The following is a 26289-nucleotide window of genomic DNA, read 5'->3' as shown; positions in this document are numbered from 1 at the left end:
ATCTAAAAGTCACTATGAGAAATAACTCTCCATTTCACAGCCAAAGGAACAGGACAACAATTCTAGGCTTTTACCTACAAGAAGAAACTGGCTGGTTAAAGCAGTACAGATGGAAAGGAAAATAATCTGTCTCTGCATTCATTCATTAGCAACATCATGAATCTCAAAATAGCTTTGGATTGCATCTAGTTATAGATTGGGATGATCATCTCTGTGTGCCTGAAATCATTCTTAAGTGTTACCTACCATCTCAGTACCACGGTAAAACTATGGCACTACCTTCGAAACACAGTGAAGTTGGTTTGAAACAAAGGGAGATTCTTCACATTATTTATTTTTTCAAAGCACTCTAAAGTCAGTCTCGATTATTGCACAGAAGCATACTAACATAGCAATTATCACAATATGCATTTCTTGGGTATCCTAGTATACAGTCTAAAGCCGAGATACATTAAACTTTTTGAATGATTAATATTTTATTCAGCTTTTGAAGGCAAAGACATGATAAAATTTTAAATGTGGTTGCAACATATTGCTTCATTAAACAAGAATATTTTAGAACTTGCTATAAAACAATTCGATTTTCTTAATAAAAGCATCAATACAAAGGCAAGTATTATTTGAATACTTACTTTCAACAATATATCCACAATACGCTGTTGATATTCTACAGCTTGCTTGTCATTTTTAAAATCTTCAAAAGTCTAAGAGAAAGAAATTTTAAAAAATAATTATATTTGGAAATTTTCTAAGGCAATAGGGTATTAAATTCTTATTAATAGCCAGGTAAATTCTCAAATAAGATAACTATTCCTCATCAAGTTTTTTCTTATATACCATCAATAATAAGGTGAGTTAAGTAGAAAGATATAGCATTTAATATAGCATGGTATTCTGAGATTTTAAAATAGATAAAAATTATAAAAATATAGTAATTATTATACAACCAAAAAGTGATTTGAGAAAGGCAAAGTTTATAGGCAATGAAAAAGAAAGAACACTAATGGCAAGAGGCAACTTGTGAGCAAGAGTTTGAGAAGGAGGAAATACATGTTACATGCTCAGCCATCATTCCGCTTATGCTATTTGGAAATAACTGAAATACAGTTTATCAACTGTCATAAAAAATAACTGTCATGACAAGTAAAGAAAAAATGATGTTCAAAGATAGATAGTTATAAAAAATTATTATTGCAAAATTGTCACAATGTTAAAATACTCAAGCCTATGTATTAGAAATAGTTATTCTATTTTCAAAACACTGCCAAATATAGCACTTTTTATTTTATGTTCCTGCTCAAGTAGAGCCAAATGTATTTTGAGTAGAACATATCCCAAAGAAAATGACAGCACCTGATTCTTAAAATACCTAATACCTAGAGGATGCATATATGAAGGAATTAAAATTGTATTCATATAACACAGTTTAAATAAAATTATTTATTGAATAATAAGAATGATGAAAGACTTGAAGATCTTTTCTATGGTTTTCACTTAGCACATTTGACTCTTGAAATGTTTAAAATCACATAGCAATAATATACTGGTTATTTTCCTGAAATAAAAAAAATAGACTCCATATTGTGCCAATAGATTAAAAAAAAAAAAGGAATTTCATAGCCATGAACTTTCAGGATTACATCATAGTTACATTCAAACCAGAATACTTGTTCTTCAAATGGGCCTTGAACTTCCCCCAAAGTACCTTTGCTCATACTGGTCTCTTACTAGCATGCCTTTCCTTTCTTTTTTTCTCTTTCTTTTTTGAATCCTCGCCCCAAGACACTTTTTCCATTTATCTTCAGATAGAGTGGGAGGGGGAAGGAGAGAGAGAAACATCAATGTGAGAGACACATTGACTAGTTGCCTCCCACATGATCCTAACCAGGGCCGGGGATGAACCGCAACCAAGGTCCGTGTCCTTGGCCGGAATTGAACCTGTGACTCTGGTCCGCAGTCCAATGCTCCAACCACTGTGCCAAACTGGCCAGGGCAGCATACCTTTCCTTTCTCTCCTTTCTGACACACAGTAAGCACTTGAAACAAATTACTGCTGACGTGTCTAGTTAATTACAGAAAAAAATAAAATCTTTCTTAAAAATATTTTTCCTCAGCTAGACCACTTTTGCTGCCATTTAGCTGAGAAATACTAAAATCATCCAAGTTATCAAGGAAACTATAGGAACTCTTATTCTGAAAAGCCCAAACAGAAAATACTATGATGTTTAAAGGGGTTAAATATGATCCTATCCACAGACAGAAAGATAAACTATAAATATAAAGTCTCTAGGGTCTATCTTCAGGTTTACGAGAATAAACATGCACACGCTCATACACACATATACCCCCACGCCAGCCTGCCAAAGTGAGACTCTGCAGGTACAAAGAGAAGTTGCTATCTGCTAATACAAGTGCTAATGAACTAAAACACAAAGCCATGGAGAATTAATACATATATTATAAAACTACAGCAATAAAGCAAGTAGAAAATAATTTCCTTATCCATTTTCCTTTTGGTAGAATGTATTCACTGCTTTGAAACAAATATTAAAAGTTTACTTCTGTAAACATAATTAAGTGGAAGTAGAGTACAGATTGACAACCCTCAGAACAGGGGGTGGGGGGAGAGATAAACCACAGGACTTATAAACATGTATGCATAACCAATGGACACGTACAACAAAGCTGGGTACGGGGTGGGGGTGTGTGGGGAGGAGGGGGTCAATGGGGAAAAAAGGAGAAACATCTGTAACAAAAATAAATAAATAAATAAAATGCAATAACACTGCAAAAAAACCCCAAAAAACCTTACTTAAAAAAAATATTCCTAAGTGAAAACAAACAAACAAACAAACAAAACAAAACAAGAACAACTGGGAAAATGTGGTTTAAAAATCTGTCACCTAAAGTCTTTGGTGTCTGTCCGAAATGTTTTTTTTATTAAGTTATATTAAGTGAATTAGGAAGGTCATATGATTAATCAGTTGGGGTAGACATAATGAGCAGTGAATCCAGGACTTAATACCCTAGGCCTTCTCGACTTCTCCAGCTCTAGTCCTTGGGGATACAGCCGACACTGGAACATGCATGGAAGGAACCTCCACTTGTCTTCTAGGCACTTCAAATGCATTACGTTCAAAAGAGAACTAATTATCTACCTTTTCCCGACCCCATCTCCTGAGAAACCTGTTTCTCCTCTGATTCCCTATTGAATCTACTAATAAACCCTATACACTCATTTCACCCAGTCAGAAATCTGGGAATCTAATGAGTCCCCATTTGTCTTGCCTTTCACATCCAAGTGTACAACAAGCTTTAAATTTTAGGCCAATTTGCCTCCTACAATATCTTCCGAATCGTTTATGTCTTGGTATCCCCACTGTCACTGCCTGAATTCAAGTCATTATCTTCTATTTAGATTACTACAAAGATTTGCTAACAGATCACCTTACCTCCAAGCTTATCTTATTTCAATCCATTTTTAATACAAAGAATAGAGGGAACTTCTCTAAACTACGAGTCATAATATTTCTCTACCTAAAAGGCTTCAAAGGCTATCTACTACTCGCTATCTACTACTCTAGTACAAAGTTCAAATTTCTTACCCTAGATTACAATATTCAGTCTCTGTCCACCTGGCTGGGTTTGTCTCTCTGAAGGCTTCCTTACACTAAAAGATATGGCCATACTGATTCCCACCACTTCTTTGAAACACATATTGCTCTGTCTTGTTTCCAACCCTTTTCACATATTGTATCCTTCTGCCTAGAATATTTTCCCCTAACCTTAATCTGGCTAGCTTCTACTCATCCTGAGATTCAGCATGGACATAATTCTGTCCAAGAAACTCCCTAAACCTCCATTAGATTTCCCTCTCCAGTGTTTCCACAGCAATTTCTCCAAAGGCATGTATTACACTGTGCTATAATTACTTATATACACGTCTGGATCCCCTTCCTCCAGGAGGGCAGGGTTAATATCCTGTCAGTCAAGGGTGCACCCCTAATTAGTATATATGTAATATACTAGGCACTCAAATATTTGTCAAATATGTTTCTATTGCAGCCTTACTATCCACCCTAATAATTCCAAATGATCTTCAGTGTTACCACAGTCCTGAAAAAATGAAAATTAGGTAAAGTTCTTTGTTGTTCTCTACCACTCCTTCCGAAGCCCCTGCCTAACACTTCCTAGTTGTTTTTTCCCCCTACATCCCAAACACCAAGTTCCCTTATGTTTTCTATATGTTATCTAGGGTCTTCTAAACCAAATAGATCTGATTTACAGTTCTAGGTTTCTTTTCCCTTCTTCCCATGCAATTAAAGTTACTACTTCTGAAGTCAGATTCTCAAATTAAACCAATTCAAAGTATGACATAATTGAAATGTTGATCTGCTCATTTAATATTTATTATTCAGCTTATAAAAATACTTTATACTCATTAGAGTATATAATATACGTATACAATATTTGTATATTGCATATATAATGCAATATATAACATTTGCATATACAAAATACATATACAATATTTGGGTTTATATATTGGTGAGCCCTGATGCTTCACTAAACATTATAATATAAGCACTGTCTGTATTATCAAAACCTTTTAAAAACAATTACAGTACTATTTTGGGGGGAAGATATGATATGTCTTATATAATTATTTCTCTAGGTGCATTTTCACAGAAAACCTGGCTCACCCAAATCCACCTTTAATTAAAAATGTATTTTATTCAGTAGGAAACATCCATGTTCCATTTCAACTATCACCACCACTACATATCCTTTAGAGCCTTCTTCCATATTTAGTATGCCAACTAATAAAACTTACGAGATAAAAGATGTACCACATTTAACCCTGCTCTCTTCAACTTTTTTTTGTAAGAATGTGTTAAAGAAAAGAGAGAGAGAGAGCATACTCAAAGATGGAGGAGAAAGAGGAGGAAGAAAGGAGGGAAAGAGGGGGAGGGAAGGAAGGAAGAAAGGGAGATAAAGAATTAGAAAATATTGGATGGCGCCCTGGCCGATTTTGCTCAGTGGTTAGAGCAATGGCCTGCAGACAGAAGTGTCTCGGGTTTGTTTCCCAGTCAGGGGCATGTACCTTGGTTGCAGGTTCAATCCTTAGCCCTCCCTCTCTCCCTTCCATTCTGTCTAAGGAATCAATAGAAAAATATCCTCAGATGAGGATTAACCAAAAAAAGAAAAGAAAATATTGGATGGCACATTAAAATTTGAAACCTTGACTTACTGCTAGGGCATAAAAATAATACCTGCATAAGGATTATTATTTGTCATTCTTTCTATTAAAACATATTATAACCCTGGCTTTTAAAACACCTTAAAACCATGTTATCTCTTACCAGTGCCAATACATTTAGAAATTCTCTTGTGTCAAAATGTAGCAAAGTCCGAACATAGGGATAGATTTCTTCCTCAGGGGAAGCTTCTGCTGAATGCAGGCGAATCAGAAATTCAAAAACCTGCCAAGTTGAAAAAAAAAAAAAAAAGATTATTTTCTAACCTTGCAAGGTATCTTGCTGAAGCATTGATTCTCATTTGGATAAGATAAAGGCAGGCTGAACTGACTCTAAAGTGCCACTATGTTATAACTTCTGTAACTTCTCTCAGCTGTAATTATTGGCTTCAGTGATGGTTTATAGGCTCTTTCCTGTGCTAACAGATTGCTCCTGCCCCCTGTGTAATCCTCAATACAACTGTCCTTAGTGCACCTTAACAAGAGGCATAGATGGTAAAAATGCTGTGAAAGAGCACCAACCTGGTTTTTAACCAAAGGAACAAGATCCTCAGGGATGTCACCAAGGGGATAGGCACGACCTGCCAAGCAACAGCTAGAAGAAAAGAAAGAGAACAGATCTGGTGACTTGGAATGGGCTAACTTCCAGGTAACACATTGCTTCTCAAATCCAAGATACTAGTTAGATTTTTAAGTAGGCTCAGCTCTTGTCAGTTAGGTCAAGTTCAAACTCGGGTCTAATTCAAACCCAGATCAAGATGATTGCCAGTTCAGAAAATCTGGGTGACAGGGATGGGGGTAAAGTAACACATCTGTGACTAAATCACATTTCTTTTATTTTCCTAAGAAAAATCCAAGCTTCACTAAAGGGGAGAGAAGAAACAAGAGACCGTCTAAAAGTCACATACCCAGCATCTACAAAAAACCTAAAGGCACCATTAAACTATGATTTACCTATTAGAAGCCTGATTTTCTCAGAGGCTTTTAAACCAGTGGTTCTAAGAATGGTGATTAAAGCTGGGGAATGAGCTAGGCTAAGAAATGTCTGGAAAATGTCTCCAATCAGATAAGCCTTCAGGGAGAGTAAGAATCTCATGAGAAATTAACTGTACAGTTTTACCTCCAAATCATACCTTCCCTATGGCTAATGACTTGCCTTGTAGGCTGAATTACAAAAATGTCTTCTGAATATGCCCTCATTTTTTGTGGATTGTTTTTTTTGTGTGTGTGGGTAGGTGTGTAGGTGTGAATTTTAAATCTCTTTAAACTAGTCATCAATTTTGAGTGTTAGATTAGAGACAGCTGGATACCAGCATATTCTAAGAAGTTTAAAGTATGAAATAGGTCTTAAATTTAATTGACACTAGATAGGAGCTACAGTGATGCTCTGGCAGGTCCTGCCACCTTCCTGCCTGCCAGCCACCCCGGCAGCCAGTTATCTACCTCAAAGTTCCATCAGGACACGATTCTGAGCCTGCACAGTCTACTGCAAAGAACTCTGTCCCAGCAGCAGTTTTACCTCTGTCACTAACTTTTTCATGATTTGATTTAAATCTCTTGCCCTATAGATATGTACTGTATGTACTACAGACAACACATATCCCACAAAGTCGTCGGTAGTAAAAGTACTCTCCATTGTGGTTTCTCAACCTCAGCCCTACTGACATTTTGAGAGAGAGTTGTTTGTGTGGGGACTACCCTGTATACATTGCAGGATGTTTAGCAGCATCCCTGCCCTCCACCCACTGAATGCTAGTAGCATCTCTCCCCCAGCCCCAGTTGTGACAAACAAAAATGTCTCTAGACATTGCCAAGTGATTCACGGTGGGGTGGAGTGCATGAGGGGCAAACTTGACCTTGGTTGAGAAGCACTGCTATACATGGAAGAACAATGAAAAATGAAAAGCATTACATAAATGAGATGCCAGTACCTCTAAGAATATAGGGGGGAAATTACAGGAGGCGTATAACAAAGATAAACACATAAAAAATCTCTTACCTAATGTATACAAGAAGTTTGTTGCCCATAACAACCTGCTCATCTAAAATAGAAAAAGTATCTTCAGTATTTCTCTCTCAAAACCTCTTCAGAAATACAATCATTATGTGGAAACAAAAAATAAAACTTGGCATTTAAGGTAAAGTAAGTATATCCCCAAGTAACAGAAAACTGAGATAAGACTACTTTATTATTTTTAGAATTCTCATTAGTTTCTTTTCACAGACACAGAATTGATGAGTTGTGCATGTAGAAGAAATAGATCTGATGGTAGAGATCTATGTATTGTTGGCTTAACCAATAGTTTTGGACCAGGGGAAGGTGTAGAGCAGGAAATGAGTTGATTAATTATAGATCATGACCAATTAATTCATATTAAGGCATAATTATAAAGTCTTCTCATTTTTTTTTCTTTATTGATTTTAGAGAGAGGAAAAGAAAGTGAGAGAGAGATAGAAACATCAATGAGAGCGAACATCGATTGGCCCCCTCCTGCATGTCCTCAACTGGGGATTGGGCCCACAACCTGGGCATGTGCCCTGACCAGGAATCAAACCAGTGACCTCTTGGTGCATGGGTCAATGCTCAACCACTGAGCCACATCAACTGGGCTAAAGTCTTCTCTTTTGTAATAGGACTCTTACCACCTACAGTGCTCTAGGACTGAGAAGGCCACAGTTCACAAATGTTTGAGAGACTGACTAAATGATCTTTATGACTCTTTCTATTCTAGGATAGGTCTAAAATGTAAGACTCTATCATCTGGTAATATAAACCTATCTGTCTTGGTTAAAAGACATTGGAAATAAAATTAGAGCAAAATTAGACCAAGTTTTATGCCAAGGAGTCATGGGCAGCAGAATAGTGTAGAAGCACCAAGGGTGAAGTAATCAGTAGTAACTCTGTGGTGTGTAGGTTATAGGAATTGATGGTGAGTAATAATGACGAGCTGAAGTTCCTATTTTTGATATGTGAATATTGGACATAGTGCAAGTGTACATCTCTTATTTAATCAGCAATCCTTTATAAATACTACAAATCTGTGAAGTCATAAGTGCAAATAAACTTGAATTACTCACAATTAAATAAGTACATCCTGCTTCAATTCAAAATGTTTTTTCATTACTGTGAGTTTAACATCAGGGAACCTGTGTTATCTCTGTGTTCCTGGCATCCAGCATAGCGTCTGGCATACAGTAGGTGCTTAGTAAATGTCTACTGAACTGAAGACCCCTTTTCTACTCCTTTCATATCCCCGGTATATTTTTTAGACACTTTTCTGTTGCAAAAGCTCATCAATTCCATTTGGATTTTCAATATTTTGCTTTCATTTATGATAGCTATATTTATATAAATCTAGATAGATAGATAAGCAGACAGTTTTCTAGTTTGTTTCAAAGAAAGATTAGTTTCAGGGGTACTATTAGGTATGAGGGACTAACTCTGCCAAATGATTCTTCCCAGCCCTCAGCCCTCACAGGGGGAAAAAAAAAAAAAACCCATAAAACCTGGACATAACATTAAAAGTAAATATCTGAAGCTATTGAAGAGTGAATAGAAGTAGACAAATCTGGTGGGGAGTTCACGTTCACCAGGAAGAAGTCAAACTGGCAGCCACACAAGTAACTTTTCTTCACAGCCTTTCCCTGAGCTAAATGCACTCTGCACTGCATACATAGAGGGAGAGGGTGAGGGAGGGGGAGGGGGAGGGCATCGAGAAACCCAATTCTTTCTGGCCTAGGGGACCAGAAAAGTGAAAGCAGGAAATCATGAATGTGGAAGAGAGCAGGGGAATCTCAAAAGGGAAAAAGTCAAAGAGAGGATCTCCAACTGTCTACTCACATCCACAATCCATCCCTAACCCACCATCCTTGAAAAAAATCAAAACAGCTCAGCCCAAAAGAAAAAGTCAGAACCAAGACTGGAGTTCCCTCCCAAAGTAGACTAGAGTATGGAGAGATACATACAGGCTCTCAAGCAAATTCAGGGACTTATAAAAGTGGAGACAGGGAGGTGTACAAATATTACCATCACTTGTGGCTTTTAGCCTGGGACTAAGTGCAATCTGTGTGGCAAGCACAGCAGCAGCTGGGGACTCACATGGGGAAATCAGCAATCTTTCTGGCTGGAGAACTAGAGCAAAGAAGCTAAGAGTATGAACAAGTTAACACATTGGAGGATTCTTGCCAAAAGAGTCAGAAATAGGATCCTCAGACTATCTACCCTCATCACTGACTGACCCCTACACCACACATGTGGAACAAAATCAAAGCAGACCAGCTGAAGAAAAATGTTCGTTTGAAAAGAGACTGGAGCTGCCACAGCAGAAACAGAGTTTGCAAATTCAAGCTCAGCCAAGAAAATTACCTGATAAAACATAGAAAAAAAATTCTCAGTGGAGACAAAGAACAGAATCCAAAATCTTTACAATGTGATGTTTTCAGAACTCTTAAAATTACCTAATGTCTTGCAACAATCCAATGAATGTTTATTGAAGAATAATGGCTGGATCTCAGAACAGTGAGCTTCCCGGTGTTGCAGGTTTACATGGTTCCATCCCCCTTTCCCCAGCTTCACCATAACTTTGAAAACTAACATCCTTACAACTATGATAGCTGTGAAAAACAGCAACCTAGCAGCCACTTGAGAAGACAGAATGGGTTTGGAGCTCCCCCAAACTCCCATCTTCAGATAACTGTTACTATTTGACCTAATTGGTACCTTAGTTAAAAGCTCCACACTCAGGGGTTGTCTTTTTTTCTGTCCTGACTCAAAGCTTACTCTATACCAGTGGTTCTCAACCTTCCTAATGCCGTGACCCTTTAATACAGTTCCTCATGTTGTGGTGACCCCCAACCATAAAATTATTTTCGTTGCTACTTCACAACTGTAATTTTGCTACTGTTATGTCTTAGGCAACCCCTGTGAAAGGGTCGTTCGATCCCCAAAGGGGTCGCAACCCAACGGTTGAGAACCGCTGCTCTATACAATCAGCACTATTTTTAGGACATTTGTTGAAAACAATAAGTGCAGTTGTTTAACTTTACAAGTGCCAAAGGCAGTGCTACCAGAAGGGACTAAAAGGAGACTCACCAACCTTGGCCAGGTGGCTCAGTTGATTGCAGTGTCATCTCATACACAAAAAGGCTGCAGGTTCAATTCCTGGTCAGTGCACATACCTAAGTTGTTGGTTTGATCCCTGGTTGGGGTGTGTATGGGAGGCAACGGACTGATGTTTCTCTCTCACATTGATGTTTCTCTCTCCCTCCCTTCCTCTCTCTAAAAATCAATAAAAACATATCCTCAGGTAAGGATTAAAGAAGAGACTCGCCAAAAAACTTAAAAGGAAAAACTGGAGAATGGGAGATCTGCAGGGGACATTCAGAAGCTCCAACATATTTCTGAAAGTCTAGAAGGGCATGTGCATGTACAGGGCTGTGCATGTGCCCAGGAAAGACCTGAAGAAACTCTAATCTATAACCTATGACTGACTTTAAGGTTCACAAGCAGGAAGTGAAGGCTAAGGCAAACTGTAACTGTCTGCAGGAGTATTTAAAATTCCAAAATAAAATGAAGCAAAAACTGATACACTTAAAGAAATAGACAATTCAACATTTGAAGACATCTATACTCCACCCTCAACAATGGATAGGACAATTAACAGAAGAGGAACAGGAAATAGAAGTCATGAACAAAACTAAAAGCCAACTAGACCTAACAAATATCTATTGAACACTCCAATCAACATTTTCATGAGCACATGGAACATTCTCCAGAATAGACCATATGTTAGGCTGTAAAACAAGTCTCAATAAACTTAAAAAGACAGAAATTATACAAAGTGTGCTCTCTGACCACGATGGAATATAATTAGAAATCAGTATCAGAAGGAAAAGTGAGAAATTCAGACATGGAAATTAAACAATATACATCTAAATAACCAATATGATAGAGGAAATTAGAAAATACTTTGAGAGGAATGAAAATGAAGATACAACATATCCAAATTTATGGGATGCAGCTAAAGCTTAGAGAGGTATTTGTAAATACCTCTCTATTTAAAAATATCTATTTAAAAAAAGATTTCCAGACCTGGCTGGTTTGGCTCAGTGGTTAGAGAGTCGGCCTACGGTCTGGAGAAACCTGGGTTCGGTTCCCGCTAAGGGCACGTACTTTGGTTGCAGTTTGTCCCCGGCCCTGGCTGGGTCGTGTGGGTGGCAACCACTCGATGTGTCCCTTTCACGTCGATGTTTCTCTCTCTCTCTCCCTCCCACTCTATCTGAACAAAATATCGAAAAATGTCCTCAGATGAGGATAAAAAAAAAAAAAGATTTCCAATCAATATTCTAAACTTCTACCTCAAGAAACTAAAAAAGGAACAAATTAAACCCAAAGCAAAATAAAGTAAGTAAAGACTGAAATAAATGAAAGAGTAAAGAAAAATAAAGAACATTAATAAAATCATAATTGGTTCTTTGAAAAGACCAATAAAATGGCCCTGGCCGGTTTGGCTCAGCGGTTAGAGCGCCGGCCTGCGGTCCTGGGAGACCCGGGTTCGGTTCCCGCTAAGGGCATGTACCTCGGTTGCAGTTTGTCCCCGGCCCTGGTGGGTTGTGCAGGTGGCAGCCACTCGATGTGTTCCTTTCACATCGATGTTTCTCTCTCTCTCTCTGTTCCTCTCTCTCCCTCCCACTCTACCTGAACAAAAGATGGAAAAATGTCCTCGGGTGAGGATAAAAAAAAAAAAAAAAAAAAAAAAAGACCAATAAAATGGACAAATCTTTGGCTAGAAAGACCAAGAAAAGGAGAGATTAAAAAATAAAATATCAGTAATAAGAGATATCACTACTGACCTTAAAAAAATAAAGTATGAGAGAACACCATAAACACTATATACCAACAAATTAGATAACAGATGAAATGAACAAATTCCTAGAAGTACACAAATTACAAACTGACTCCAGAAGCAACAGATAATCAACATAGACTTTATAAGCAGAGACTAGCCCTGGCCAGTTTGGCTCAGCGGTTAGAGAATCGGCCTGCAGTCCAGAGAGACCCAGGTTTGGTTCCTGCTAAGGGCATGTACCTTGGTGCAGTTTGTCCCCAGCCCTGGCTAGGTCGTGCGGGAGGCAGCCACGCGATGTGTCCCTTTCACATCAATGTTTCTCTCTCTCTCTTCCTCTCTCTCCTTTCCACTCTATCTGAACAAGAAAAATGGAAAAATGTCCTCGAGTAAGGATTTAAAAAAAAAAAAAAGCAGAGACTAAATTAGTAATTTTAATACTTCCAACAAAGAATATCCCCGGCCCACATGGCTTTATTAATGAATTCTACCAAACACTGAAAGAACACCAATTTTTCAAATTCTTCAAAAAAAAAAAACCCAGGAGAACACTTCCCAACTTATTCTATGAGACAAGTATATCAAGTACACTTGATACCAAGACTAGAAAAAAAAATATTAGAAGAAAATAAAACTACAGAAAAATATCTTTTATGAATACAGAGATTAAAATACTCAAAAGAAAATACTAGCAGACTCAATCTAGCAACATGTAAAAAAAGTATATACCATGACCTAGTGGGATTATCCCAAGAATGTAAGGTTGGCTGAACACACAAAAATCAATTAATCTTTTTTTCCAGTTATACAAGGATGCTTATTGGATTATTATTTATAGCACAAAATGAATTATCCAACAAAAAGGAATGGTGAAGCACATTTTGGTACATCTATAAACAGATATCATGAAATAAATGTTGTTCAATGTTTGGGGAGACTATTTAAAGAAATACCAAAATACTAATTATATGTTAAGTCAAAAAAGTAGGATACATAAATGTATAAACATCTGACCCCAATTTATTTTAAAAAGAATGTATAGCCCTGGGTGGTTTTGCTCCGTGGTTAGAGCATCAGCCCACGGACCAAAGAGTTATCTGGTTTGACTCCGGTCAGGGGCACCTTGATTGTGGTCTGGTCCCTGGCCTGAGTCGGAGTCGTGCAAGAGGCAGCCAGTCGATGTGTTTCTCTCACGTCAATGTTTCTCTCTCTCTCTCTCTCTCCCCCTCCCACAAAAATAAATTAATCTTATAGACCATATCAATAAAAGACAAAATCCACAAGATTATCTTAATAGATGCAGAAAAAAAACATTTAATGATATCCAACTATTTCATGTTAAAAACACTCAATAAACTAGAAATAGAAGAAAACTTCCTCAAACTGATACCCATCTGACAGGCGGTTAAGCCAGGACAAGTGGAATGGGAAAACCGAGAGAGTTACATATCACAAAAGCCTATCTTCCCTAGGCTTTTGGACTCTTAAGAGTAAATGATTTACACTTCCAAGGACTCTTAAGAGTAAATGATTTACACTTCCCCCCATCCAGAGGGTAAATAGTTTAAATCACCCTACTCAGGGAGATAGTTAACAAAAATCCAATTAGTGCCATTTGTGCCAATCACATGGAAGGACCCCATGAAGTCAGGGAAATTAATTCCATTTTGGTGCATCAGCATAAAGCTGATGAATATTCTACTGACATCCTCTGCTGAGAATTCCCCTAAACTTCTGGTCTATAAATTCCTCAAGGCAAAGGACTCAGCATGCACTCCCTCTGGAGCACACCTATGCCTTCCTCTTCCCCTTCTTCTTCCCCTCAGGCATGTTACCTTTGCCTTTCCCTCCCCTAAGCTCCAATGGCCCTTCTTCTGCTCCTGTAACTTGTTTCCTGAGCCCACACAGCCCAGATGGCTCATTTCTACCACCTCTGTAACTTTCTAAATAAACTTTCTCTTACAATTTGAGTTCTTGGCTCTGAATTCTTTCTTTGCCAAACTCAAGAACTGAGGCCCAATTTCACTGCCAGTAACACTGCTAACAATTCCAACCCTAGGTAGTTGCCCGAGAAAATGAACACATGCCCACACAAAAATGTATTCATAGCTAGGGATCAGCAGTGGGGGATACGGCAACATAGGGGATACGGCAACATAGGGGATACGGCAACATACGGGATACCTGTGGTGATGAAACTGTTCTATATCTTGACTTTATATATGTGAATATCTGGTTGTGATACTGTGATTTAGTTTTACAAAATGTTATCATTAGGGAAACTGTCTCATTTCTTACAATTGCATGTGAATCTCTAATTTCTTTACAATAAAAAGATTAATTAAAAACAAAACTCATCAGCCTGGCCAGTGTGACTCAATGGTTGAGCACTGACCCCTGCACCAAGAGGTCTCCGATTTGATTTCTGTTTAGGGCATATACCCAGGTTGAGGGCCCAATCCTCAGTGGGGTACATGCAGGAGGTGGACAATCAATGTTCTCTCTCATTGATGTTTCTATCTCTCCCTTTCCCTTCCTCTTTCTCTAAAATCAATAAAGGAAAAAGTCTTAAAAAAACAACAACTCATCACTAATGTTGTAGTAACTTAAATGTCCATCAACTGGTAAATAGATAAACAAATCATGGTATATCCAATTCATAAAATACCATTCAAGAGTAAAAGGGAATGAAATATTAATACATGCAACAATATGGATGAATCTCCAAATATTATGCTAAATGAAAGAAAGAAAACACCGAAGATTACATACTATAAGGATGCATTTACATGAAATGTGAGACAGAAAGTAAATCAGTGATCGTCTGGAGGTCAGACTACTGGCAAAGGATAAAGCACAAAGAGTCAAGAGGAAAATTCTAGGTGTGAAGGAACTATATACATACATAGCTCCTTCTATAATTTAATTATGGTGTTTACATGATTATCTACAACTACAAAAATTTAAACTGTACATATAAAATTGGTGAATTTTACATAACTTAAATAATATCTTAAAATACAAAATTATAATAATAATAAGGCTTAGAAAATACCTGTTAGTGTCTTTCCTGCATTCAGAGGAGGAGCAATGACTTTGAAAAGTTTCTGCATAAAAATGAAATAGGAAAACAATCACCATTATTTTTTTAAAGAGTATTTTTAAAAAGATAATCAAGAATCTTATGCTATTAATCACCTTTCTCTGATTGAATTAGATAGTCATATGCTATTGAGATTAAATATAAAAACTTTTAATGTGGACATGAACTGTTTTAGAAGGACCACTGGGAAACAATCATTGTCATCATATTCTGCACCGAAAGAGACCATTTAATAAATATCAGTTCAATGGAGATCTTTGTTGAGATTATAATTTCTTATATAAGATATCCTTAGCATTCTTGAAAAACCAGTAAGCAAGTGAAGAGATTAGTAACCCACCAAAATGATAATGAAGATTACTTTAAAATGAAATCATCTGAAAAATCAGCAGCCACAGAAAGAAACATTATCTAAATTTAAGCAGAGCCCCTGAAATACAATGGCAAAAAGTAACCGGCTTTCCTGGAAGAGAGTTTTCTATATGGGAGAAGACTGATGTTAGCCCTGGAAAGTACAAATGCAGCTGTGCATCGGCATCAAAAAGCCCAATAAAATCACCCATACTTTTCACTAAAGCCCTAAATCCTCCCCACAGAGTTTTGTTAAACTGGTATATAAACTTACTTGGCTATTCAGTAGTTACTCATTACTATAAGCTCCCAGTACACAAGTGAATAAACCTTGTCTTTCCTCCTATTAATCTATTATCAGTGAATTTGCAGCCCTCCACCCATCATTGGGACCTAAGTTGAGAGAAGTTGTCCTTTCAATACAAGGCACTACACTTTTACTTCAGAAGTAGCGGAAACTAGAAATAAGGAAAGAGACTATAGTAGTCTCTTAAATGTGATAACGCGTTCATCCTAGAAAATTTCAAAAGGCAGGACACCTCCCCTTAATTTAGACCTTTTTAAGTACTAAAATAACTAAACTTTAAGCACTGAAAAGAGATTTCCTTATAGGTAGAGAATTATGAAAGAGAAATCATAGATTGCATGCAACCTACTGCTAAAATCTCCAAATGACTATTTAATAACAAGTATGAAGCTCCTATTGAGTCATTAAACTTGAAAACTACCCTTAACAAAAAACAAGGCGACCTCAATGTTCTATCTGGGATGCAGAGTTATAAATGAAAAACAGATTTTGAAGAATAAAGACCCCCACAAAAAAACCCAAAAACTTTAAAAGCAACAATAACAAAAAACCAGCCATCATTTTTATCCACGTAGAATGCATGAAATTAGAATCTGTTTTTAGAAGTCATTTCGAGAGAAAGTAGGAATTGCATTAATTCTTCCTAATTATGGTTTAGTAGTGTGACAGAGAACATTTCTGCAGAAAGGGAGGCCCTGGCCCTAACTGAGGAGGCAGCTGACAGCTCTTTCTCAGAAGTACTGGACCTGGATGAGGAAGCAGTTGATAGGTGTTCAAGCGTCAAGGGTACTTACTTGACACACAATCAGAGTGAAAAGCAGGGGAATAGAGCTGGTGTTCTCATTTTGTAGACTGACCAGGAAAAGAAGTGTATCCAAAATAGAAGGAGTTATGAATTAGAGGCATATGCACCTACTAAACTAAATGTGTTTAAAGAAGACTGAACTGCCCTGGCCGGTTTGGCTCAGCGGTTAGAGCGTTGGCCTGCGGTCTGGAAAGACCCGGGTTGGTTCCCGCTAAGGGCATGTACCTGGTTGGTCGTGCGGGTGGGAGCCAATGAATGTGTCCCTTTCACGTCAATGTTTCTCTCTCTCTCTCTCCCTCCCACTCTATCTGAACAAAATATCGAAAAATGTTCTCGGGTGAGGATAAAAAATAATAATAAAAAAAAAAATAAAGAAGACTGAACTATCATGGGATTACTGCTGAATAAATAATACAGTCGTCCCTTGCCACTTCGCACTTCGACTCTCGCGGCTTCACTCGATCGCGGTTTTACTCTACCGCAGTTTTTTCAAATATAGTATAGTATTTGAACAAACCGTGATAGAGTGAAGCCACCAGAGTCGAAGTGTAAAGGGGGAAGGGATGACTGTATTAAAATAAAGAATCCTACTTCGTGGAAATTTATCATGGTAGAATCTGGAACTGATTAACCACGATGAACGAGGGCCGACTGTACTGAAGATAGTTTTGGATGGCCATTAAATAAGGGGGGGGTGGGAGCTAACTGGATGCCTTCAACAGATGCCTGGCTCTTCTGAGCCAGGTGATCAGTCACTGTAATACAGAATGGGCAGGCAGGGTACATTGCATTATCCACAATTCTGTCTTCAAATACAAGGCAATAAGGTGGATAGGGTTTGTTTGTTTGTTTTTATCTGCTCTTTTCTAATGGTAAGGAGAATAGAATTATTATTACATAACGAGTGCTATAAAATTCTTCACTTGGAAAAGCAAAAGATCAGCAATGAACAAATAATGACCTCCCAACATATTCAGGACCTTGCCCCAGCAGAATATATCAACAAATAGTATTACTCAATAGTATATACAATAACTATAATAAATTTCTTATACCTTTCAGAAAAGCTGTTATGGTATCAAAAATTCTTTGGGAAAAAAAAGTGTAACAGGCATGCATTACTTTTTTTTTTTTTTTTTATCCTCACTCAAGGACATTTTTCCATTCTTTGTTCAGATAGAGCAGGAGGGAGAGAGAGGAAGAGAGAGAGAGAGAAACATCGATGTGAAGGGACACATCGAGTGGCTGCCACCCGCACGACCAACCAGGGCCGGGGACAAACTGCAACTGAGGTACATGCCCTTAGCGGGAACTGAACCCAGGTCTCTCTGTACCGCAGGCCGACGCTCCAACCGCTGAGCCAAACCGGCCAGGGCTGCATTACTTTTTTCTCTCTCTTTTTTTGTTAATCCTCACCCAAGGATATTTTTCCCTTTGATTCTTTTTGAGAGAGAGTAGGAGGGAGGGAGAGAGGGAGAGACAGAGGCAGAGAGAGAGAGAGAGAGAAACATTAATGAGAGAGATACATCAATTGGTTGCTTCCTGCATGACCCCAACCAGGCCAGGGATCGAACCTGCAACCCAGGTACATGCCCTTAACTGGGAATTGAACCTGTGACCCTTTAGTCTGGGGGCCAATGCTCTAACTGCTGAACCAAACCAGCCAGGGTGACATGCATTACCTTTAATTTTACATGTTGTTCCCTGGGATTTAAATACCTACTTATGCAGATATAAAAAAGCAATGGCAGAAAATATGATATTAAAGGCTACTTAATAAATTCCCAAATAGATAAAAGTCTAATAAATCTACAAGAAATTTTAAAATGATTGCATGAAAACAGAAACCAAAGCAAATAGAGAATAGAGAAAAAACATTAAAAGACAATATTAAATATGTGTCCAAGATAGTAAATATCTTACCTCCATTGGACTAATAAATTCATTCATGCCTCTGTTGTAAACATAGATCATAGCATCATATAGATGATTTTCCCAACACATGAGAACCACCTGTAAAAAGAAAAAGTTGCTTGTTCCATACAGTTCAATAAGTCTAACAAATTATTACCCTTAAACCTTTAAGAATGGAGATCTTGAATTCTCCCTTATTTTTCTTATTCCTTCTCTAAAAAAGAAAAAATTAAAATTGAAATACTCAAACACAAGGCCATGGTAAGAGATGTTGTAGGTTCAATACTACTTTTAATAGTTTAAGAGCTACTTTTAAACATCTTCCAGTGTCCAATTCTATTTATTCTCTATTCTCCCCTTTTCCATATTCATTTTAGGTTTGGTCAATATTTCTACAAATATTTGCTGAACAACTATATGCAGGTCCTCTCCTAGGCACTGGAGATAAAGTGATAGATAATATTAACTCAGACCTAGTCTACCCTTACAGAGCTTCCATTCATCTTAGACACTAGCAGAAGAGAGGGCCACAAAACAGTATGTGAGCTATGACTTAGGGAAGATACTCAATTACACAAATAATTCATTTACAAGTGTGGTAAGTGTTACAAAGGAGTCTGATTTGGTCTGGAGTATTCAGAAGGTTATCCCTGGAGGAGCAATATTTAAGCTAGGATCTAAAGGATGCATGTATGTGAGCCAAAAGTACAGATGGAACTGGGAACTCTGCAGGCAGAAGCAGTAAGGAGGAGCTTGAAATGTTTAAGGATGGAGAGAAATCAATTTGAGAAAATATTTAGGAAGAGAAATGGAGATGACTGAAGTATAGAGTACTCAGTATTCTGTTTCTATGAGCCATTCTATAATACTGAGTGATGAGGAGAGGGTTAAAGTAGAATAGAGGTCAGCAAAAGAGAATGATAAGGGGGTAGCAGAGAGGTAAGAGGAAAAATGAAAGTGAAGTGTCATGGGAGGGCCTTTCTAGGCAAAGGCATGTTCTTGGACCTCTTCTGTCTCTCATTACCCTCCCTTCTCAGCCAGTGCCATGATCTTTACCCATGACTAACACATTTACAGCTTCAGTCCTAATCTATCCTCTGACCCACATATCTAATCACTTACTTTCTATCTTCACCTGAATATCTAGTAGCTATCTCAAAATAAAATGGCAAAACAGAATTCCTGATTTTGTTTTCCAAACCTAGATTTACTTCGGTCTTCCAAATTTCATAAATAAATCACTACTTTGTTTCTCAAGTCAAAAAACAAGGCATCATCCTTAAATTCTCTCCTCCAACCCCAACCCAATTCATCAGCATACCGGTTCTACTTGCAAAACATATCTAAAATCAGACCATCTCTCTCCATCTCTCTGGCCACCTCTGGCCAGGACCACCTCCTGGACCAGCTCCTAACTAGTCTCCCTTGCTTTTTCTGTACTTAGCTCTTACCACTCATTCTGTTTCTCCTAAAGCAAACCAGAATGATCTTGCCTAAAACTTTCACCTTGCCCTGAAAGGTCTACATCTCTCTTTCAAAGAGGCTCCAAATCTATTTGTCTTTTATCTGTTACTTTAACACCCAAGGTATGCATATAAATATACTTTTTTTTTTTTCATTAGCTGTTGCTTTTACCTATAACAATCATCTTCTTCAAGATCTTTGCATTACTGATTCCTTCCTGTCATTCAGATTCCAGACTCAATGGTACTTCTTCAGAAAGTCTTTCTATAATTAGTCAATCTAAAATAGACTCATTCTGCCCTGGCCAGTTTGGTTCAGCGGTTAGAGCGTCGGCCCGTGGTCCAGAGAGACCCGGGTTCGGTTCCCACTAAGGGCACATACTTTGGTTGCAGTTTGTCCCCGGCCCTGGTTGGGGTTGTGCGGGAGGCAGCCACTCGATGTGTCCCTTTCATGTCGATGTTTCTCTCTCATTGTCCCTCCTACTCTATCTGAACAAAAATGGAAAAATGTCCTTGGGTGAGGATAAAAATAAAATAAAATAAAATAGACTCATTCTCTCCCTACCAGGTTGCCTATTTGAATATTTCTGATTTGTTTACTTATCTATCTGTTCATTGTCAAACTATTTTGCTAAAATGTAAGCCTTATGAGAGGGTGAGCCTTGTCCACTAGGGTCAATGAAGCATCCTTAGAGCCTCACACTCAATAAATGCTCCTTAAATTAATGAATAAATGCTGTTGAAAGAGTAAATAAAATTTGAAAAATATTGGTTGATATAGTGGACATGGAGGTCATTGTTAACTGGTGAAAGCAAAATTGAAGAGTGATTAGAAGGTTAAAAATGGAAATAGCACCTAGACAGTGCTTTCAAGAAATCTGGGACTGGGAAGTGAGATGTGGTAGTAACCTAGGGAACTGATATGGAGAGAAGGGTAACTGAGGAGAAATTTTTTTAACATGAAAAAGATCAGAAATCATTTACATAGTAATAGGGAAAAGCTAAAAATGTTGGAAAGAGAAGAAATTAGAAATTTCTCTTATATTGGTGATAAGTAAATAAAGCTAGGTTGATAATATGCTCTCAAATCACTAGACCTATTATCAGACGATGAAGACTGCCAAATGACCCATATAATATAAAGGCATATATAAAGGAGGATCTGGCTTTACTTTGCAAACTCACAGCAATTCATAAAGAACTTTCAGGAAGGAAACAATAACCAATTTCCAAAACCTTCATTTCTATATAATTTTGCAAATTAAATGTATTTTGGTCTATCTAAGATCTTTGTCAGTTACCCATATTTTAGTTCAGTAGGGCTTAGTACCTTTGTACCTTTGTGCTTTTGCAGGAGCAGCATGTTCATCATTAGGACTGATGTGGAAATAAAGAGTTAAATTGTGAAATGTCTTAGTCCAGAAAACATATTGCTCCCCAATTAAGGACTGAAAATTATTACAGAAACTTCAGATATGCTGGAAGCACATTATCACACAATGGGCTGGCTGATCATTCTGAGATGTCCTGTAATTTGCTTCTTATACTATTTCAAAACTCAATGCATGATAATTATTAACTCTGGACTTAGAAAGTATCTTTTTATTTAAAAAATGGTATCATACTCTTAAGAGTAAAAATATTTTATTATTCATGTAACAGTACTTAGTTGAAATCCACTTGCAGAGTGAAAACTGTAGTAGTGAACAAACAGATGAAGAAGAATCAGTCAATAAATAGTCCTAAGAAACATATTGACATATACAAGTTTATAAGACATCTTACCAAAAGTGCTCAATAAGTAACTGGGGTTGATAGATGGCAGAATGAGGCCCAATCAGTCAGGTAAATACAGGATGAAACAAAAGTAAGTTCACAGTTATTCGTATGAAAAATAATGCAATAAATAATAATAAAAGCATAAACTCTGTTTGACATACTCACAAATGTAAACCTACTTTTGCCACGCCCTGAATAATCAACAAAGGAATGATGTTTATTCTGTAAGTTAGTAGACTGTCTATAAACTTACCTGTTGAATATCTAAGCTGGTGATATCCATGTGTACAATGAGAGCTTCCACATTTTCCATTAACTTTTTATCTTGGAAATGAACAATCAAGTCTTTCATTACTTGGGGTGTGATCCCCACCAATTTATCACTTAAAATATATGGCTCAAGGCACTCCAAAAACACTCCTTTGGCCACTGAATTCTCACTTAATTTGTCATACATCTGGCTAAATAAAAGATCTCTATAACAGAAAGAAAGAAAATTAGGAACATTCCAAACATCCATTAAATCCAGTCTGCTAAGTATATCATCTTTTTTTCTATTTCAACTTACAAGTTTATTAAAAACAGTAACAATATTTGCATACAGCTTTATATTATAAAATATATATATGTATAGACATACATGTGTGTATGTGTATGTGTATATATGTATATATATCTTAATTCTCCTAATACTTCTTTTCACAAATAAAAAAAGTTGAATAAGTTGAATTATTTGCTGAAAGTCACATAGCTAACAAGTAATAGACAGAACTGGAACTCAGCCCTCCAGCCTAAATCCTGTATGAGTCTATGGCCCACTACTTGGGAAAGACAACACACAAGGGAGCAGGTAGTGTGGTAAACATGATGAAGCAGGAAAAAAGAAAAACCCGACTATTCACAAGTTATCTCTTCCTCTGTCCTGGTTTCTAAATATTCCTAGCTAATCTTCGGAGGCAACTTGTTTCTTTATCTAGTTCTTACCATTTGCTTTCCAAATGGTTTAAGTAATGATGATTGATAGTAGAAGAAGAAAATGTTCAATATTTTAAAAATATGTCTGAAAACAATTTTATTGTAGAAACAAATTTTTTAAATTAATCTAAATACCACCATACTCAATAATTGTATTTTATCCTCTCATTCATGAATAATTCACTCTTTTTTTTAAAATACAAAACCTGTGCTAATTCTATATATCTGTTATGATTCTTTATTTTTCACTAAATGTATGATCTCTTTATATGTGTATCGTGTCAATTGTGAAAAGTGCTAAATGGTTCATCCACAGGTGTGGCCTTTCGCAAAAAGTTCCACAAAAAGGTCAAGAAAGAGTCTGAGAGGAGTGGGACAGCGTCTTGTCTCACTTGAAGTCCTGAAAGGGGAGAGACGATAAGCTGACTGGCTGCAACTCATCAGAACCACATGCCACTTTTCAATAAACAGTATTTGCAATATCCTGGGGGAATATCCACATCCATTTATTTTTTCTCATGTTCACAGATGTAATTTTTGCATCATTTACCCCCTTTGCTTCATACTTATCTGAGTATTTCTCATGTCGGTTTCATTTTAATCAATAATCCATTGCATTTTTGTGATTGCCAATTACTAGCCAAGTAAAAGAAACTAAGATTAATGAAGCTTTACTGTAAGAAACATAAAGTGAGAACAACAAAGTAACTCTAATGAATTTAAAGAAAATGTCACATATTTGTCAGTGCTTGTACTCTGTAACATGTGTTGTTAAAAGCAACATGCTAGCCCTGCCAGTGTGGCTCAGTGGATTGAGTGTTGTCCCATGCATTGAGAGGTCCCAGTTTGATTCCCAGTCAGGGCACATGCCTGAGTTTTGGGCTCCATCCCCAGTAGGGGGCATGCAGGAAGCAGCCATTGATGTTTCTCACATGGATGTTTCTCTCTCTCTCTCTCCTTTTCTCTCTTAAAAAGAAAATAAAACAACAACAACAAAATATGCTAGGAAAGATAATTATACATTTTAGTTCAGCACAAAAGCCCTGGGGAGGAGAGTTAAAGAGCTAAAACATCAGTAAACAGAGCATGAAAGTTGACAAACAAGGCACTCCTGCGACACACAACAGCATGCAATGCTGGCAAGATTAATGGTAAAACTCCAAGTTTCTTCCTTAACCAGTCAGATGCTACAATAAAGAAGAAAAATAAAACTCAGCAACTCCTAACTGCATTTCTAGCTTAAAATTAAAATAAAACAAAATTCTAAGATATGTTCTCATCATTCTGGGAGAATATTTGTTAGAGCATCAGGGAAGGAGGGACAAAGAAGTACATACAAAAAGAGTGTTTAGCTCTTGTGTTTTTTATATTTAGGTATTATACTCCTGGGTGCCGACTTTCTTTACAGGAAGGGCTAACTTCAAAACTGCTGTTTATCGCCCTGGCCGGTTTGGCTCAGAGGTTAGAGCTTCGGCCTGCAGTCCAGAGAGAACGGGATTCGGTTCCCGCAAAGGGCACCTACCTCAGTTGCAGTTTGTCCCTGGCACTGGTTGGGTCATGCAGGAGGCAGCCACTCGATGTGTCCCTTTCATGTCGATGTTTCTCTCTCTTTCTCTCTCTCCCTCCCACTCTATCTGAACAAAATATGGAAAAGTATCCTCGGGTGAGGATTAAAAACAAAACAAAACTGCTGTTTATCACTTCTAGCTTAGCCTCCCTATAACCAGTACAACAGAAAATCCATTCTGAATAACAGAGTCATCGAAGAGGTCTTCTTTCTGCATAACTTCAATTTATATTAATAGTCATATATTAAAGATATCATTTGGAGTGTATCATTCATAACTTTAAACTCATACAGGAAATGGCTAAATTCACTTTATGCATTATCAATTTTACTATTACAAAACAGTGAAGAACTCAGCTTTGATTATAACTGTAAATTCAGAGAATGTCTAAAGCAGTGGTTCTCAACCTTCCTAATGCTGCAACCCTTTAATACAGTTCCTCGTGTTGTATGTGGGAGTATCTGCATGGGGATATCTGCATGTGGGTGGACCCGCGTGGAGACAGATAGAGGAGCGGTGTCTCGGTTCCTAAGACTGTTGGAAATGTGTTTTCTGATGGTCTTAGGCAACCCCTATGAAAGGGTCGTTTGACCCCCCCCAGGTTGAGAACCGCTGGAGGGGAGCAAGAGCAACAATCCTCATGCTTGCCAGGCTATATTAAACACAAAGCAAGAACCTAATAAATAAATCTCCATTAAACATAAGTGGGACTTAATACATCTCAAGTTGATTTGGGCTGGTCTCTTTATTTATAAAGTAAAAGCAAAGTTCAAATGAACTTCCAAGAAATTATGTTCAAATTGCTCTGTTTTCACAGTTTGTAAAGATTTCCTTTATTTTATTTTTATTTAGTTTTCCAAATTAAGAGCCGTTTATTAGCCAGCCGGCATCTGATTCCGAACACCCCTGTGATAGAGTCTTCAGAGAACAGCCTAAAGATTTCCTTTAAAAGGGCATGCCTTAATTGTGGTGAACTGTATACTTTAAAAGGGTGAATTTTATGGTCTGTGAATTATATCTCAATATGGCTGCCTTAAAATTAAAGGCATAGCACATTTTCCCCCTAGCTTTGATGTTTAAATTTTTAACATGAATTATCAAGAAAACAGCATCCAAAACATTCAGTTCCTCAACCATGCTAGATAATTAAGATCTTTCTGTTTCTCAAACAATAATCCTGATTTTCAACAATAAAACTGAACAAATGCCCTGGCTATCAAAACCACTTCAGGTTCCCGTTAAATTTAACAGAAATATTTTCAGTCCATATTTACATATAATTCAAGTCATTTCAATGATGGCTTCTTTTTGGATATCAGCTTACAGCGATATAAGCTCCAAGTGGTCAGATCATCTACATACAGCACCTACTTTGTTTTGTTTTATAACAGTTTTATTGAAATATAACTGATATATTAACATAGCACCTATTTTTAAACAATGTTCAATATCAGAATTATAATTCAAGTAAACTCTGGATCTATTATCAAAATAAACTGAAAATATGCCTACTGTTGTACAGGCAAAATGACAAATCATTAAATGCCCTACAAAAAGTCTTGAGCATATTTTTTATCTAATACTAAAAAAGAAATATACATCATTTCTATTTAACATAGACTAAATTGAAATAAAATTGTGGAACAGAGACCAAATTATAAAAATAAAAGTACAAGTCTTAAGAAACAATTTCTTGCCCTGGTCGGTTTGGCTCAGCGGTTAGAGCATCGGCCTGTGGTCCAGAGAGGCCCGGGTTCGGTTCCCGCTAAGGGCACATACCTTGGTTGCAGTTTGTCCCTAGCCCTGGTTGGGTCGTGAGGGAGGCAGCCACTCGATATGTCCCTTTCACGTTGATGTTTCTCTCTCTCTCTTCCTCCCACTCTATCTGAGCAAAATATCAAAAAATGTCCTCGGGTGAGGAT

The 26289-nt window shown here is 37.3% G+C and overlaps 1 protein-coding gene across 9 annotated transcripts in view; it reads right to left on the bottom strand.

Moving 5' to 3' along the window:
• VPS8 (VPS8 subunit of CORVET complex) overlaps nucleotides 1-26289 on the bottom strand; it is a 268778-nt gene that overhangs the window by 148841 nt on the left and 93648 nt on the right. For all 9 annotated transcript variants that reach the window (XM_036243939.1, XM_036243937.1, XM_036243938.1 and 6 more), the window contains 7 exons: nucleotides 22078-22300; nucleotides 18592-18681; nucleotides 15158-15209; nucleotides 7257-7299; nucleotides 5780-5852; nucleotides 5364-5483; nucleotides 633-704 (listed from right to left, as the gene is read on the bottom strand). In XM_036243939.1, coding sequence (XP_036099832.1) covers nucleotides 633-704; nucleotides 5364-5483; nucleotides 5780-5852; nucleotides 7257-7299; nucleotides 15158-15209; nucleotides 18592-18681; nucleotides 22078-22300 — 673 coding nt within the window. The remainder of the gene's footprint in view (nucleotides 1-632; nucleotides 705-5363; nucleotides 5484-5779; nucleotides 5853-7256; nucleotides 7300-15157; nucleotides 15210-18591; nucleotides 18682-22077; nucleotides 22301-26289) is intronic.

Source organism: Molossus molossus, unplaced genomic scaffold (assembly GCF_014108415.1).
Source record: "Molossus molossus isolate mMolMol1 unplaced genomic scaffold, mMolMol1.p scaffold_m16_p_5, whole genome shotgun sequence".
In the NCBI taxonomy this organism is placed as follows: domain Eukaryota; kingdom Metazoa; phylum Chordata; class Mammalia; order Chiroptera; family Molossidae; genus Molossus; species Molossus molossus.
The sequence above is the reverse complement of the archived record's forward strand: the minus strand, read 5'-3'. Positions and strand labels throughout refer to the sequence as shown.